Here is a 17562-nt window from a genome sequence, read left to right as displayed (position 1 = left end):
GAGTAGAAAATGTTTTGCTATTTTCTTGAAAAGTGGCAAAAAAGAGAATTTGAGATTGAGATTAGTGTTTGTTGTATCAATTTTTTAATGTATTTATTTAATCATTTTCAAATGAATACATACTGTTTTCCATAATATACCCTGCAGTATTTGTTTTGGAGTGGTACTTCCATGATTTTATTTCAAATTGAATCCTGGATATATTACAGTTCTAACGACATCTAGGTGGATCAGAGCTGTCACCAAAAAGACAACTAAAATGAATGTTGCACAGTGTGACTAAATGCAAAGACCTATTTACACTTAAATACGGTACATTGATTTGACATAATAAAGCAAAACCTTCATTATATCACATACGTTTCAAACCCATAGTCCTTAACTTCTGGTCCATCACCGACCCAGTTCCCACTGGGCTATATGCTCTGGAGCTGTCCATGCACACACACACACACGCACGCACGCACGCACGCACGCACGCACGCACACACACACACACACACACACACACACACACACACACACACACACACACACACACACACACACACACACACACACACACACACACACACACACACAGTGAGTAAACATTGTGATTCATATTTAATTCCCATATCATAATTAAGCTCTATTTGGGAATAAAAAAGATGTTTAACAAACTACACATTATGACAGCGAAGGTTCTGCTGGATAAGCAGAAGTTTAACATGATGCCTGTAGGGGCCATACAGTGACTTATATGCCAAGTCTCGTGTTTTTATTATTGACGTGAACATACACACTTGATTGACAGATTGGGTGCTGCACTGGTAGTAGGTGGTGGGCGTGATCATGATTGACATAGGTAATCATAGTTATTAATTATGGCTTGAGAAATTCAGCAGAATAGTTGCTAGAAGTGAGAGCAATACTTTTATGTAATTAAGGTCCAATTTAAACCCAACCTGTATGCTCACTTAACCAATTAATGCAAACATTAGATTTATGCAACTTAGCAACACCACTAAATGTATCTTGATGATATTAAGTGAGTTTGGTTTCGACCATACCTGAAATTATAGTCATAGTAAGTATAGTCTCACCACTGATGGTGAGACTAAAGCCTGATACTTCAAAAATAGCAGATCTACAAGCTCATGTGCGTCATACAATGGAATATAAATTAAGCATAACTGCTGTATAAGCTAAATGAATCAATGTGGAGGCTGGCCCAATTTGCTGTGGATATGGACACATATTCTGTTGGGTAAACCACATGTATAAGTCATTTTTCTGTTACCTCAGGGATGTTTCAGATCTGCCTTTAAACCCTTTTGTATTTTTTTGGGTTGTCAGAGTGGCTCTTGTTATTTCCGGCACATGCTTTGGTGTGTCCAAACAATGAGTGCATTTCAGTTCCTAACATCGAAAATCAACGTGTGTGTATATATATATATATATATATATATATATATATATATATATATATATATATACACACACACACACACACACACACACACACACACACGCATACCGTAGGTGTGTACCTCCTTCAGGCTGGATGATTTCCACTTATCATTTTATTGCCAATTAACCGAACCCAGTGATGCAGGCTTGAAATGACTCCTGTGAGTACCATTAATCAGTCCTTTCATCTCACCCTTTGTTGCTCAATGAAACTTTGCTTTTATTTGAAGTGCTTTGTGTAAAAAATGATTGATGTGGACCGTATGTCCAGCTTATATAGCCGGATTGTCTTTGTTCAATAACCTCCATACAGGTTATCCTGCCTGGACAAACTAATGGAATGCCTTGGCCCTCTTGACTATGTTTTTAATGATCCCTGGGCTACAAAAGAGCCCTTCTCACTCTGAAAAGAATAGAAAAGTTGCCATTTACTGAATTCTGACTTGCAAAAGAGAGAGAGTGTAAGCTCTTCAAATGGCTAACTGCGTAGTAGATTACAGTAGATGTCATCTTAGTGACACTGAACCCATTCAAACGGCTCTGGATGATCAATACAATATTACAGACCTGACACCTGCAAACACACTCCCAAACAAAATCAAACAAAAGCTGCCACAAACTCAATCACACTGAACAATCTAATTGGTATGTGTGATTGATTGTGTGTTTAAACACTGCAAACCACTACAGAGCTGACGTATCGATCCCTAAAAGGCTCCTCACCATAAGCACAAAGTGCCATTGATTCAGACTGAGTGCCTCATTTAAATAAGTGGGCTGTGTCTCTCCTTTATAAATGCACGTACATAAACACTGTATTAAGATCTCCTGAGGGATGCATCGCTTTGTGTACTCCCAGCAACATTTAACACTACGTCGATGTTGGAAACTGAAATGCACTCATTGTTTGGACACACCAAAGCTTCAATATGGCATGTGCCGGAAATAACAAGAGCCACTCTAACAAACCCAAAAAATAAAAAAAGGTTTTAAAGGCAGATCTGAAACATCCCTGAGGTGCACACTGAGGGGTGCAATGTAACTTAATAGGTCTCTAAAAGATGCCCACAGTGACCAATAGATTTGTGTGTTAAAAGTGGATTAAAACAGGCAGACACCAGTGAGTAAAAAGACATACGTATGCGTATGCCTGAACAGAGAAAGTGAGAACAGAAAGACATGGACTGTAAGGCCTTACAACCAACAATTAACAACAGTTCAGTCTATGCCAATTCCCCACGATTACTGTGGTCCCTGTCACTGCCAACGCCAATATTGGTCTGGAGAGGGTGTAGATAACCACATGCCTCCCCCGATACACACATTCTGTGTCTCAATTCAGGGTGCATCCTTCAAAGTGCAATGCCTCGGTAGGGTGGGTAGGCCGCGTTCTACGAAGAGCGCGAAGGCACGAGCAGAACCTATGAAATGGGACAGGACTTGACATGCCTCTGTAACGTAATGGTCCGCACTTCAGAGGGTCCAACCCCTGAATTGAGACACAGCTACTCCTTTTCATCTGACAGTTTGGAGTTTTGTCTGGGAGGATGTAACACATGCAGATGATGCAGAGGTTTGTGGTATCTTGACTAGTTCCACACCTCACTGAAATAGCATCCCGACCAACCAGTAGAAGTCACTAGTGCAGTGACAAGGATACAATATCCTGCCGACTTCCCACCCGCGAACATTGGCTGGTATTGGTCGGAGTGGACCTCTGTGGTGGTACAGTAGGTGAGTGTTTAACCAGACTTCCAACTGGAGCACCATCATGAATTTATTAAATCGATAAATTAACACTGAGGAATGCTACTGTAACATTTAGAATCAGTTGATGTTGTCCAAGGGAAGCAAACATGGCAATCATTTTTGTTGTTAATGATTAATTGATGGGTGACGGTAAAGGAAAGACAAATTAGAATGGATGTATAGGTACAGTTGGATTGGCAATGCAGAATGTAATCCATGCATGGCTGTGAGCAGCAATTTGCAACTTACAACTTAATCAATATAGAAAATTGTCTTCATTCTCTGTGTAGTACAAGACCTCAAATTATTGTAATGACCAATGGATTTCTGATTTGAAGGAGCAATGACTTTTGATAGGAATGCTCATTTATTTGTAACTCTATCACAACCGTGTCTTCAACCAACTCACTCAGAGCACTGGGGGGGGGGGGGATTTCTGTGTTGCCAATTTATCCTCATCTATTTTCACAGAGATGGACCATATGTGTTAAACATAGCTGGCGGTCTTCACTGATTTTAGTTACTTCATTTTGCACTTTAATTGGCCATAAAAGACTGAGAGCTGTCCTTCCTTTGCTACCTCAACAGTTTATTTCAGTAATTCCCAGAAGATCCTTACCATATTGGCAGATGTATCGGTTTCGTGTTTTACAACGCTGGTCGTTCCAGTTGAAGGCACTTGATGCCTGCAGCTCTACACAGTTCCCAAATCTACACCGAAAGAGAGGAGTGTGAGAAAGTATGTGTGTGTATGGGTGTGAGAGTGAGTGAGTGAGTGAGTGAGTGAGTGAGTGAGTGAGTGAGTGAGTGAGTGAGTGAGTGAGTGTGTGTGTGTGTGTGTGTGTGTGTGTGTGTGTGTGTGTGTGTGTGTGTGTGTGTGTGTGCGCGTGTGTGTGCGCGCGTGTGTGTGTGTGTGTGTGTGTGTGTGTGTGTGTGTGTGTGTGTGTGTGTGTGTGTGTGTGTGTGTGTGTGAGAAAGAGAGAGAGAGAGAGAGCGAGAGAGAGACAGACAGACAGACACAGTGAAAGAGAGAGAGAGAGAGAGAGAGAGAGAGAGAGAGAGAGAGAGAGAGAGAGAGAGAGAGAGAGAGAGAGAGAGAGACATCTGGTGGTATAATTAATGATTGCAGCTCAACCTACAAGATGCACCTCAGGAGATTATCAATGATGATACATGTATGACCTTGTTCATTCCACAAAGGATAGTGTAAGGGTATGTTAACACAAGATGTCTTTTATGAAGAAAAGGTGCTGTCTATTAAATAAAATAAAAAAAACAAGGCTGTCATCGTATTACTCATGATGTTCTTTCACCAGAAATTAGCGTGTTTCATAAAATAAGTGCTTTCGTGAAGTGTGCAAGTCTCTCACTCTCTTTCTCTCTCTCTCTCCCTCTCACACACTCACGCTGTGCCTCACTCGCTTTCTCTCTCTCAGGTTGGTCTTAAGTTTGGAGGAGTCGAGATTGTACCAGGGATTTTCTGATTCCTCCTGAGACACTGCCACGCCACCTCAACTGCAGTGTCTTGCAAGGATCTATAATCTTCTACACAATGCACTGCGCTGCAGCAGATGCCGATAGATAATTAAGCTTCAAAGTCCGATACAGTTATGCTCACTTCCTAATACCTAACTTTACTTTCTCTACACTATTCCTGCTGGAAGAAAATGAGATGTCTGCCACATACATTTTTTATGAGAATAGATATATGCCGCTGCTCCTTTTGTGCATCAGTACAGTATGTAGTGCAGTCTGTCAGTTTGTGAATTTGTCTCTCACCCCTGGTTGTCAGGTTGTCCAAAGGCAAAGCTACTGAATCCAGAAATCTCGCCTGTATCCCACCGAAATGAGTCTTTCAGAGGTTTATACGTAAGACCTGAGGGGCAGAAATGCAAGCTTGTTATTTTACGTCAGATTTTCGTATGGTCCATTGGTTTGTTATTTCTGTTATGGGAGAATAGTTTTCTGGAGAGTAATATATAAGAGAATTCCAAATGGCTTATATTTGGAGGGCAATGGTGACAGAGACAATCAATTGTACCAATCCAGAAGTTGCGCGTCTCAAAGTCCGAGTTGGTGACCTCATTGCTCCCCTCCAGCTGGCAAAGATAGAAAGCCAAAATGTCCTGTACCTTCTGGTTGTGGATCTGAGCAAGAATACCACCTCGTTCCTGGGGATAAAAAAAAGAAAAAGAAAAGAAAGGGGAATAAAAGATGAAAAAGACAGTGTACTCTTTCTAAACACACTAATCTAGGTGGTAGTAACAATGCATGGCAGCACTAGAACCTAGGAGTCCCAGTCCCACAAAAGATAACACGCACCTCTGTCCCTTACCTGGCAGTGATTCTTGGCTCCATAGTATGTATCAGCTTCTGGAGACACCATGAAGCACTCTCCATCTATTCTGACATCACAGCTGTGGAAGGGAAACTGCTGCTTCTCTGTAGGGACACCAATAGCAACACATGGTGAGGCTCTGAGCAGCTGACAGGAGAAATAATGACGGTGACCATCCCTCTTGGCTCACACATAGTGAGAAGACATGAATCTTTGTCTTTTTCTTTCTTGTTGCTAAGACTGGCAGTAAAAGTTAGACACATTTGGCAAAGTAATGCTGCAAAATCCATTCAGACCATTACAGCTCTGAACTTTGGCTAAGAGTCAGTCATTGATGAGAAAATAGACCCAAAACCACCTTAAGGAATGTTAAAGTTGCTGTTTGTCGAACCAGAAAGTATACTATACTATCTACAGTAGAAGCATATTTTACAGTTTCAACTGATCCTGGACATATTAGTCAAACCAAACACCTATCATTGCAGCTTGACACCATCTACATGTAACCACAATGTGTAATACCGGTATACAGGTTATCAGTCAAACATACAATACATTCAAAGGAGCTGGGCAGCCCCAAACACAAAAGTTGAATTTACTAGGTTTGTAATTTGTAAATTGAAAGGGTACTAAGTGATGAGCTATAGAATATCATATCAAGTAAAGCCCCCCCCCCCCCCCCCCCACACACACACACACACACACACACACACACCCACACACCCACCCACCCCCACACACACACACACACACACACACACACACACACACACACACAGACACACACACACACACACACACACACACACACACACACACACACAAACACACTTGTACTCACCTGCACATTCTACCCCTCCGTAGCCAACATCACACTTGCATGAGCACTCTTCTTCCTTGTAGTGACCATGTACACATTGCACACTGCAGCGCACTGGAAAAGATACAGTGAGTATGGAGAACGATGCCACGCCACTTTACATATAAAAATCCAAACAATGAACCCAGTATGTTGTATTATGTTCATGACTCTGTGCCATACAGTATATAGAGGGTCCAAGTAACTCTCAAGAGTGTGGAACGAAATGGACCCGTCAGAGCTAAGCCCAGTCCACAGCAATGATTCACAACGCAATATGTTGTAACTACAACCACTTGCAACAGAATCCCAAAACTGCACCTACCTGCAACAGGTCAACTCAGAAGTTGCGACGAGTTGCGTTGCGAATCTTTGGTGTGGACTGGGCTTTTTAGATTAACACTGAGGATTTTCCATGTAGATTGATGTTCCAGAGATAGGAATCATATCAACCTGGGGGTCCTTGAAATGAAAAGGGTTGAGAATCACTGTACTGTAGTAGTACCCTGGCAGAAGCGTCCCGTAAAGGCTGGCTCACAGTGGCACTTGCAGGATGAGATGTTCAGTCGACCATGCTGGCCACAGCTCATACGGCATGGGTTCCTTGGAGTCTCTGAAGCAAACACGCATAAACACACACACAAGAGCACGTGCACATGTGCAAACAGATAACGTATAAAGAAATGAAAAGATTTGGCAAGTCTCATGACAATGAAATGAAAGTCCTCTTCACAACATTTTCCAAATTGCAGTATACATGTTTCAGCAGAGATTTCACCATCTTCACTTTATTCACACTGAAGAATAAACATGTTACGATTCTTCTCTAAACAGTGTAAACAGAAAACAGAATTTTATTGTATTCAGAATGCAATGAAAATATTCATCTGATCTACATCTACAGTACATCTAATTTACCTGTGGTGGTAAAAGTACAAAAAGAAATTACTTAAGTAAAAGTATCAATACTGCAATGTAGAAATACTCTGTTACAAGTAAAAATCCGGAATAAAAAAATGACTTGAGTAAAAGTAAAAAAGTATTGGTATCAAAATGTACATAAAGTACCGAAAGTAGAAAGTACTCATTATGCAGAATGTCCCGTTTCACAAGTTTTCAAATGTGTCAAATGTATAAAAATCTTTTGAAAATTAAGCTCACAATGTGTTGCATCGCGACGAATTGTGAGCTTGTAGATCGGCTATTTTCAAATAAACAAAGATTACATAGGGCTGAAGTGGTTAATGTATGTCTGGTAATTATAATCAAGACCTAAAAAGTAACCAGTAACTAAAGTTTTCAAATAATTGTAGTGGAGTAAAAAGTACAACATTTGCCTCTGAGACGTAGTGAGTAAAAGTAAAAGTATAGAAAATTGGAAATACTCCAGTAAAGTAAAAATACCGCAAAATTGTACTTAAGTACAGTACTTGAGTAAATGTACTTAATTACTTTACACCACTGTTCTTTACGCACCTTCAGGAGTTACTGAAATGTAAAGCAGTTCTTGATCTACAGTGTACTAACATTAAAGATCATGGCACGTATCACTGGCGATGATTTTAAGGAACATTCTTGAGGAAGTGCACAGCTGCAAGCCAGGGAAGCATTGTTAATTGATTAATTTCTTCTTTGATCTAGAGAGATTCTCAATGGATTCATTTTTACAAGAACGACAACACCAAGGTCATTGTTCTTTGAAGACTTTTTTTTGTAAGTTTAACCACTTTCAACCGGGTGTCTTAAAAAGGGCTTGAGTGGTTAAAGCACATTCTGTCTTTTTTATCTCACCACACAGTCCTCCAACATGATCCCACAGTCTGAAGCAGCCAGACATGGAAGAGGTGCAAAAGGAGCAGGACAGTCCTGCCTTGTAGGGCACCACCAGCCGACCATTCACTTCCCAGTTACCCCTGCAACAAACATTACACACATACACTGTTAAATTATGAGAGTTCATTCATAAGATTTGTTTTATTTTAATACATGTTAAATAGCTATACATTTTGTTCAGTAAAAGAAAAAAAATAAGTTCAGGTCTGGATATCAATTTTATCCCACCAGGAGAGAACTCATACAGGATACCAGATAAACTAGTGAAATTGGAAGTGATGAAACAAAGAATTAGCAGACAAAATTGGAAATGGAACACTATAAAACAATGATACATTTTGTAGGGTTCTCTCTCCTGATTGGATAAAATTGGTATTCTGACCATAACTCTCCATTTACTAAAGAACTGGAGAGATGCGGAGACCCCTATTATTGAACAAACACTGTATAACAATTACTACTATTAGAATAAAAGGTAAATGGTGCACTTATATAGCAGGAGATAGGGCCCTTAGAGATGAATTAATACTCAGAATATTGCTGTGCAGAACAGCCTTACTATTTTTAAGCTCAAAACGGTTCCACAAAAAAGAAATGGTAAAAAATGTTAATCTAATTCATCATTGTTATTCCTTTGCATTGTTATTGACAGAGATGCATGATAGAATCCCCCCAAACTGGAATCTACAGTAAATAAACTCAAGCACATTCTTCTTAGGTGACATAGTGGTTTGATCTGCCTTGACACTGGCAATAAAGCTGAAGACTTCTTGATGATTGTTATGTTATGGTTCAACGAGCGGAGATTCAAGTAAATACAACAAACTCAATTTTGTGGAGAAATGGCAGCCCTATGTGATTTAGTCCTCACCCAGGGCCATACGCACAGACAAACAGCTCCCAGAGGCCCCCTTCTCTTGGACAGAATTGTTTGGCACAGCCCACATGACTGGAAGTGGCCCATACCAGCTGTACAATGAGAGAAGAATTGAAACACAGTCCAATGGTGAGTTTGAAAAGAAAATAGAATTTGGAAACTGGCCTAAACATTTCAGCAAACACATTTCCAATCACGTATAAGTGAACATTAGTGTATTGTTTGAAACAGCTTGTGAATGAAGTTCATTGTTGCTGTACCTGTGTATAATGTAGGCAGGTGGCATTCTGTCTACACTGCCCACTCAGGTAGAGATAGTCTTGCCTCTCCTCAAACCATGAGGAAATCACGTCAGAGAATGAAAGGACACCATGTGTAGAGAGATGTGTATTCCAGCCAATGTGATGGAAGGGGGAGGCATGAAGGGTGGACTTGGTGAGGCATGATGCAGCCCTCTCCTCCGCAAGTAGGGCCAGTTTTTCATTCCACTCCTTCAGATGAAGATAACATTTTAGCACATACAAGAAGCAATTTAAGCAATAAAGGCCTTTGCAGACAGGGTGCGATTGGTCAATCAGTTTTTACCGCATGCGAAAAGACGCACGAATCGAACTGGGTTCGATTGAGAAGAAAAAAACACACCGCCGCAGCCACTTGCCGCACGGCAAATTCGGAGCCGGTGTGCATGAGGTCATAGAGAACCATGTGTTCTTTTAAAAAATTATCTTGTCCGTTTTTTTCGTGCGAAAAATCGCACCCTGCAAAGGCCTTAAGACTTATGACAAAAAAACTGAAAAAGCTACATTAAAACCAATACAATCATCAAAAACAATCACACCTCTACTCATTAAAATCATATCTCCAATGCTCCACTACACATTACACACTACTACACATTATAATAACTGTTGTAGCTGGAACAGCTGGAACTGTTAGCTAAAACGTTCTGTGGAGCACCTCATTATGATGAGCAGTTGGCTGAAGGCGCTCCGTTGCTGTATTAGAACTGTTTGCGAGGGGTGTTTGGCATTGTCCATGATGGAGGAGATTTTGGCCCTTATGCGTCTCTCCACCATGGTGTCAAGGGACCAGCCTAATTCCAATCACAGAGTCAGCTTTCTTAACCATCTAGTCAATTTTGCAAGCATCCCTCTCACTGATATTGCCCCCCAACACACAGCAGCATAAAAATGACACATGCCATTAAAGTCTGTTAAAAATGTTTGAAGCAAGCGCTCGGGTGCAGTGGTAAAGTGCCTGCCCACCACCGTGGAGGTTGTGGGTTCGAATCCACGTGGTGCATCCGGCTTTGTCAAACGTCTATGTTTGGGGGAGGGAAGACGGGCAGGGAGATTGATAACTGTCATTGCACGTATTCCTACGGGCTGGGGCGGGACCTGTCAGCAGGGATGCTCTGCATCCTCCCGGATGGGGCTCCTCACTGGCAAGTGAGTCAGTAGGATACAACAGCAGTGACAACACACAATGGACCCTTCGCTAAACCCCACCCCAAAAGCAATTGTCCAATGCCAGCTTAGCAACCGTTGTTAGCCTGGCACAGGTCTGGCAAGCTTTCGTCACCTGCCATAGCTGTCAATGTTATTTCGCCCGCACACACACAATCATTTGCAACATAATAGCAAGAATAGGAATACCACGATAACGCAATGGTGACTATGAACCACGTACCCAAACCCGTTGGAGGCTGCTTTTCCCAAGCTGAAATCTGCACTTAAACTGCAAGGCTGAATATGGCTGTGTTGTTGAACACATACACAGCTTAACGTCAGGAAAGTTACACGACACGACTCACTCGCCCAGGTGGTGTCAATAATAGGCTACTAATCACCGTGATCGTAACAAAATTCAGAATCACAGCGCTGCCTGTTTCGGATTCCGCACGTTAAAGTATATTCATTCATTTGTTCGTCTATTTATTAACTGCTACTGTAGTCTTACCCTGCGGTACATGAAAACTCCTGTTACAGTCATGGATCAACTTCAACCTGGTGTTTGCACTTTCTCCATTTACGGTCCGTACATATATATAAACGTTCAGATTTCAAATATAAATTGCTTACCCTATGGCCACGGATGTTAAAATGATGCAAGGGACTCTCAAAAGTACCCGTATATTCTGTATTGTTCAATAAAAAGCATTTTAATCCGATCGGTGGCCATTTTCTCATAGAGTTATAATGTATCAGAGTGCAATACACCTACCAACCGATAGGGTCGCTTTGTTGAAAGCATATGGAGAAAATGGCCACCGATCAGATTAAAATGCTTTTTATTGAACAATACGGATGATACGGGTACTTTTGAGAGCCCGTACATAAATGTAACATCCGTGGCCATGGGATAAGCACTTTATATTTGAAATATGAACGTTTCTGTAGATGTACGGGCTATAAATGGAGAAAGTGCAAACACCAAGTTGAAATTCATCCATGACGGTCGAGACAGACGACCGTCGTGTATCCATGGCTATTACTCCCTCTAACATTTCCCGTGTTTTTAGTTTATTTGAAATAATGTCATGCACATTTGTCCAGTGCATAGCCTACTGCAGGCCTTGTTGACTAGATTTAGAAGAGATTTTGAAGCTATTGCTGCTGAAATGATCGATTATTTTTAAGGGGAAAAACCGTCATTTAACATGCAAGTCAATGGGTGAGAAGCAGAGATTGCCAGGCGCTGCCAGGCCTGGGTGTGACTAACTTCGCACCACCAGTCACAGAGTGGAGTGGGTGGGGCTTAGCGAAGGGTCCATTGTGTGTGGAGAAGAACGAAAAGGGGGTAAAAAGCTAATTGTTTTGATTGAAATGAAGTTGTATACAATGCAGGTTCAGGAGTGGAGACCACCTTCTGCTTATCACGGCCACTCCCCGTTTTCAATCACTTCCCTGTCTACCACACCTACCTTCACTCATTAGCCACTCCCCATTCCCAATCACCCGTATCCACTACACCTGCCTACACTCACCACAGCCAATCCTTGTTGCAATCACCACAGTATAAATACACCTGCGATCTCTCGACTGATGTGTTCGTTCTGCTTCACGATAGACCAAGCATGGGTGTTGAGTACTGCGCTTGTAAATCGGCTCTTTCTGCCATTCATTGCTTTCAAGTTTGTCCTCCTCCACCCTTCACCCTCGATTCTTGCTCTTCTTCCTTCTGTCTGTCCTTCTCTAGGAACCCAGGCGGGTAGTGATGGAGCAGAGATGACCGACCGCTCCCCAAGTAGAGCAACGATGGCCATCAGCTCCCAAGACTACGGCCCTACCCTGAGTCTCGCCCAACCTTGGGTTTCCCATTCATCTCTTATTACGTTTCAATAAATTGTAGGTGTGGTCTTTTACTAGTGAATACTTTATTAGACAAATGTAAACGGCACAAGGTCCAATCAGACATTAAGGCTAAAAGGATAACACAAAAAAGGTCCTGGGTACTTGTTTCCATTGTGATGAGGTCCTATATCAAATTCATCAACCTAGTATAAAAAATAACACTAATACATGTCATCAACAAATACAAAACACTAAGGAGAAAAGGGAAAAACGTTGGCAGTGACACCTCCTTTCTAGGAAAATTGCATTTACCTCCCCTTGTGGTCTCCTGATAGATGTTTTTTTAGGCTAGTTTTGAAAGAAACCAGTGATTTACATATTTTAATGGATGGTGTCAGGGCATTCCACATTTTGGTGCCAGAGTAGCAGAATGAGAATTTTCCCATGTTTGTTCTATATTTGTCACGCCTCAAAAGCTGGGGGACAGGCCACTCAAGAAGCTACGTTAAGCCCGTTCCAAGGTTTAAGTCTAGTGTTCAAGTTTGCTCTCTGATATCAGCCAGAGATGATATCATGTTGTATCACCTCTAGGAATTGATTGAATCAGAAAGTGAATTGAAAATGAGATCTTACTCAATACATAGACAATTATTGTGTTAATCTAACCATTTGTAGCTCTGAAAGTGTACAAATGTACCTGTAATAAACCCTTACATAACAGTTCTCAGGATTTTATTGTGTAGTACCAGCTAAGTGGCTCAAGCAAAACCCTTAACATATTTTGTTGGTACAAATGTAGTCTGCAAATAAAACAGTGCTTTCTTATAGCTATGCAACAAATCTCCAACGGTGCACTGTAACATCCTCAGTGTTAATTGAACTCTGAGAGTGTACAAATAGATACATTAACACTGAGGATTAAACTGAGATTTCTTATGATTTCGCATTTTATCTCCTTACGAAAGGAAAGGGAGCCTGAAAGGCTGTACAATAATCACTTCGCAATCACAATTCTGCCACACCACTTACTGTATGGGAAAAAGAAATACTTTAGATAATCACAAATGCAGCTAAAGCCCTTAGCCTTTATACCATTTATCAGCAAAGCTATTTAATATACCTCTTCGGCTCATCTGAAAGTCCTCAGAGGGATTTCAAAGAAAAATTACCTCTAACACCGCAGCTGTGAATGCAGAAGGTTCATCCTAGTCCTCTTTTTCTCATTACCACCTTATCAGTTTAACAGCTCTTTAAAGCTAAGGAGCAGTCGAAGAAAGGAGCTCAGCCTGTAAGGCCTTGCAGGATGTAATCTATGAAAAATGACAGCATGGCCCTGGCACACAATTTGAATTATAGGCCCACAGGATACACAGTACATTAGTCCGTGTTGTGAGCGCCATAATCCAGTTATCTCTGGTAATAATCAAATGCAAGTAAGAGAGATAAGTGTGCTAGAGAAAAAGTTGTGATCAGATACAGACAGCTTTCTGCCTGGATTTTATTTAGGCAGCAGGATTTGGAGAACGATAAAATGGTTCACATTATCAGGAGTCTCCAGTGCCTGTTTTCTCATTTCTTTTTTTTTTAATCAGCTCATGCATTAAAATAAGGTTCATACTTGTCAGAGCTGGTATGTGCTGACCGCATAGTGTATACTGTACTGCTACATCCTGGGTTTTTATCCAGCTCAGCACTTGTGTTGCACATCAAAACTGCAGTTGGTTTAGTTTAATTTGTTTTGTATTTTTGTTCTACTGTATTGCTGTTAGGTTACTGTATAATCTAAAATGGTGCAATTATATAGTGCCTCTATCCAAAGCGCTTTACAATGTGCATTACATTCACACACCGATGGCAGATGAAAACATGCAAGGCTGCTTGTCGGGGGAAGTAAGTCAGTGCCTTGCTCAGGGACACTTTGACAGTAACACAGTGGGAGCCCGGGATCGAACCGGAAACTTTACGATTTCCAAGCTGCCACTCTACCTCCTGAGCCACTGCCGCCCCGGCACCTACACTGGATACTGGATAGGATAACCATATACAAACAAACTGTGCTCCCAGTCCCAACTTATGTGGTTCTTCTCTTGTAAAAGCATACCTGGCTCTTACAGTATATTTAATATGCTGTACATTTATAATTATTTATAGGCTAAATGATTAAGGACGTTTCACGTCGTATATAGCACATTGTCTAGGTGCTACAGTATATGGTGACTATTTCATGCCTGTTGGTGTTGATTCTAGGAATTAAGTTTATTCTACTCATTAGAAAATATTGTGTGAGCTAAATGTGTGAAATGTCAATTTGAAACATGAGTAAACCCACTTTCATTCAGACTCCATTATTCAAGACAGAAAGCTGCCAAATCATTACTCTGAGTTCATCACATAATTGAAAGTGATCCGTGTGGTTCGTTTCCCAAAGCCGCAGTGTTTTTGCACCTGGCAGCATTATTCTATTAGGACACATTATCAGCCAGCCTGCTGCACAGCAGAACAAACAGTCCATGATACCACCGTCGCCTATACTGTTTCACACTGTTGGGCTATCATTATTACACCCCAAGAGGAACCCCTCTCAGCCATACTTTAGCTTAATTATTTGAGACAAAGTGGCCTTTCTGTCTAGAATGTGTGTGACATTCACGATTTGCCTCTAAAATGCTATACTGAGATTCTATGACAAAGTCTAATTAGAACAATTGACCCACTTTCACTGCCTGGCTTTTGTTTACACTCTTAAGTGAGATGTCTTTGGTTTGTAATTGTCATAATTGCCAGGAGGTTCTCTCTTTGTCCACCCATCTGCCTGTGTCTCTTCCTTTACATCATTCGCACAGAAATACACAAAAGAGAGAAGGAGGACAGTGGCATGGGAAAGAAGAGAAAGGGCCGTTTCTGGTTGGACTGTTTCAGGTGACCTTGGTGAGCAGGAGTCAGTAAACTCAGTGGTGTGTTTCACCAGCCAGGCTACAGCACATTTCATGTCAACAGGGATAGCATGTCCTGGACAGACAAAACACTGCTTTCCTTGTCACCATTTGGAAAGTGATTGAGAGCCTGCTGGACAAAGTATTTTATCTCTGAATACAGTGCACACACAAACCAACGCGCACGCAGGCACACACACACGCACGCACCCGAGCACGCACGCACGCAGCGTGCATTCACGCACGCATGCATGTGTGTGTTGAAGAGAGGCATTGAAGAGAGGCTACCAACCATTTTTTGCATGTTAGCTGCCATGGGTTCGACCCGGCTGCGGAGTCTATTGTGCTGAGCAACAATCTGAGAGTGCTCCTTCACCCCAAGCCCTAGAATAGAAGAGAAGACGCTCTTGGGTTACTTGACCACTTCAATCCCCATGGCAACAAAATGCAAATGTGGGCTGATGTGTGCGCTGCGTGCATGCGAACGTGCGTGCAAGTGTGCATGCCTGTGTGCATATGTGTTGGACTTAAATTGAAATATATTAAAATCTGAGTTGACAATCTTTAAATCCCTCATTTATAAGATAAAGACAAGATGACACTGTGGAATTAAAGACTACAAATCCCCAATAAGAGTTAAGTTTAGACATGGCTAAACTTTAGATTTAGATTAAAGCAAAACATTTATAGCCTGGTAAACCCTCCCTCCAGAAATCTCATTTGTATTTTATTTCAGAATCAAATGGAAATGAGATTTCCGGAGGGAGGGTTTACCAGGCTAAAACATTTATGCATCTGTGTATATTTGTATGTTTTTATGTGGTGTTGACTGAAAACTTGAAAGTGCAACATTAAGAGATATCGATCAGTGTGAATATATCAATTTCTAGGGTTTGATACACATTTCTAGCTGAGGATGTTACTAGCAGTGGTGAAAAGTAACCAAGTACATTTACTCAAGTACTGTAGTACAATATTGAGGTATTTTTACTATCTTCAGTATTTACAATTTTAAATACTTTTACTTCTACCCACTCATCTCAGAGGAAAATATTGTACTTTTACTCCACTACAATTATATGAAAACTTGAGTTACTAGTTACGTTGTAGATTTTAATTATTTAATTATACAAAACACTAGGCCTACTTCAGCCTTATAATATTTTGGCCATTTGAAAATAGCAGATCTACAAGCTCACAATGCATCACATCGCAATACATTGTGAGCTTGTAGATCGGCTATTTTCAAAGATTTTGGATACATTTTGAACTTGTGAAATGGGACATTCTGCACAATGTGTACTTTTACTTTTGGTAGTTAAATATATTTTGATGCCAATAATTTTTCTCAAGTACATTTTGAATACGGGACTTCAACTTGTAACAGAGTATATCTACATTGCAGTATTGATACTTTTACTTGAGTAAAACATGTGAGTACTTTTTCCACCACTGTGTTAGCCTACTCATTTGTACACTGAGGATTTTACTAGACAGACAGCGCATTGCATAGGCTATCGAACCTTATTTCCTTACCGCTAGCAGCAGGTGGCTTCATGTTGAGCGCTTTCTCTACAATAATAATCCGGTTTGCGCTGATGAACGGCGGGACCAGCAGCAGACATGATGCGACCAACAGACTATAACACCCGGTACCAGTTACAGACCCCATGGTTCAACTAAACAGCTCACACTGCTACGTCTTATCTTTTGTGGACAAGTGCCAGTGCCTCCTCCCTGTAGTAGGCTATCCCCCACCTCTTCTCTTTCAATAGCTTCATCTCGCTTAAAGTAGCTTTCCATCAAATAAGAGCGAAATTTTACTCTATGATCTCTACGAATTTAACTCATCACCTTGTCAATGAGGTGTGACGTTGTTTTTTTAGAGAGGGGGGGGGGGATTAAAGCAGGCCTATTTCTTCAGTCAAACGAGAACATTATTATTATTTCTTTTTATTATTTTCTGGAAACAAGTCCTGGAAACTAGTCCCCAGGACTTTTTAGCTTGTCTGACTGCCCCATGCTGTTTACATTTCTGTCTAATAAAGTAGGCTATAGGCTACTCATTCAATCAATCAATCAATCAGTCAGTCAGTCAATCAATCAATCAATCACTCACTCAATCAATCAATCAATCAATCAATCAATCAATCAATCAATCAATCAATCAATTCTCCAGGGAGTTTTCATTTCATGGAAATAACATCTTTCTAAAGAGCACCAGTAAA

General features: G+C 41.0%; 2 protein-coding genes across 2 annotated transcripts in view; both read right to left on the bottom strand.

The window, feature by feature from the left end:
- Window positions 1-17562, bottom strand: part of LOC308085658 (ammonium transporter Rh type C 2-like) — a 212258-nt gene that overhangs the window by 93201 nt on the left and 101495 nt on the right. The gene's annotated exons all lie outside the window — the stretch shown is intronic.
- LOC308088708 (C-type lectin domain family 18 member A-like) lies at window positions 394-16892 on the bottom strand (the record flags this gene model as incomplete). The annotated part of the gene is made up of 12 exons (XM_080433265.1): window positions 394-431; window positions 3821-3912; window positions 4981-5077; window positions 5243-5372; window positions 5537-5643; window positions 6381-6473; window positions 6904-7011; window positions 8190-8311; window positions 9103-9200; window positions 9369-9599; window positions 15627-15718; window positions 16871-16892. The coding sequence occupies 12 exons, from the start codon at window positions 16890-16892 to the stop codon at window positions 394-396; spliced, it is 1230 nt and encodes a 409-aa protein (XP_080289391.1).

Source organism: Gymnoscopelus braueri, assembly GCF_963280865.1.
Source record: "Gymnoscopelus braueri genome assembly, chromosome: 1".
NCBI lineage: Eukaryota > Metazoa > Chordata > Actinopteri > Myctophiformes > Myctophidae > Gymnoscopelus > Gymnoscopelus braueri.
The sequence above is the reverse complement of the archived record's forward strand: the minus strand, read 5'-3'. Positions and strand labels throughout refer to the sequence as shown.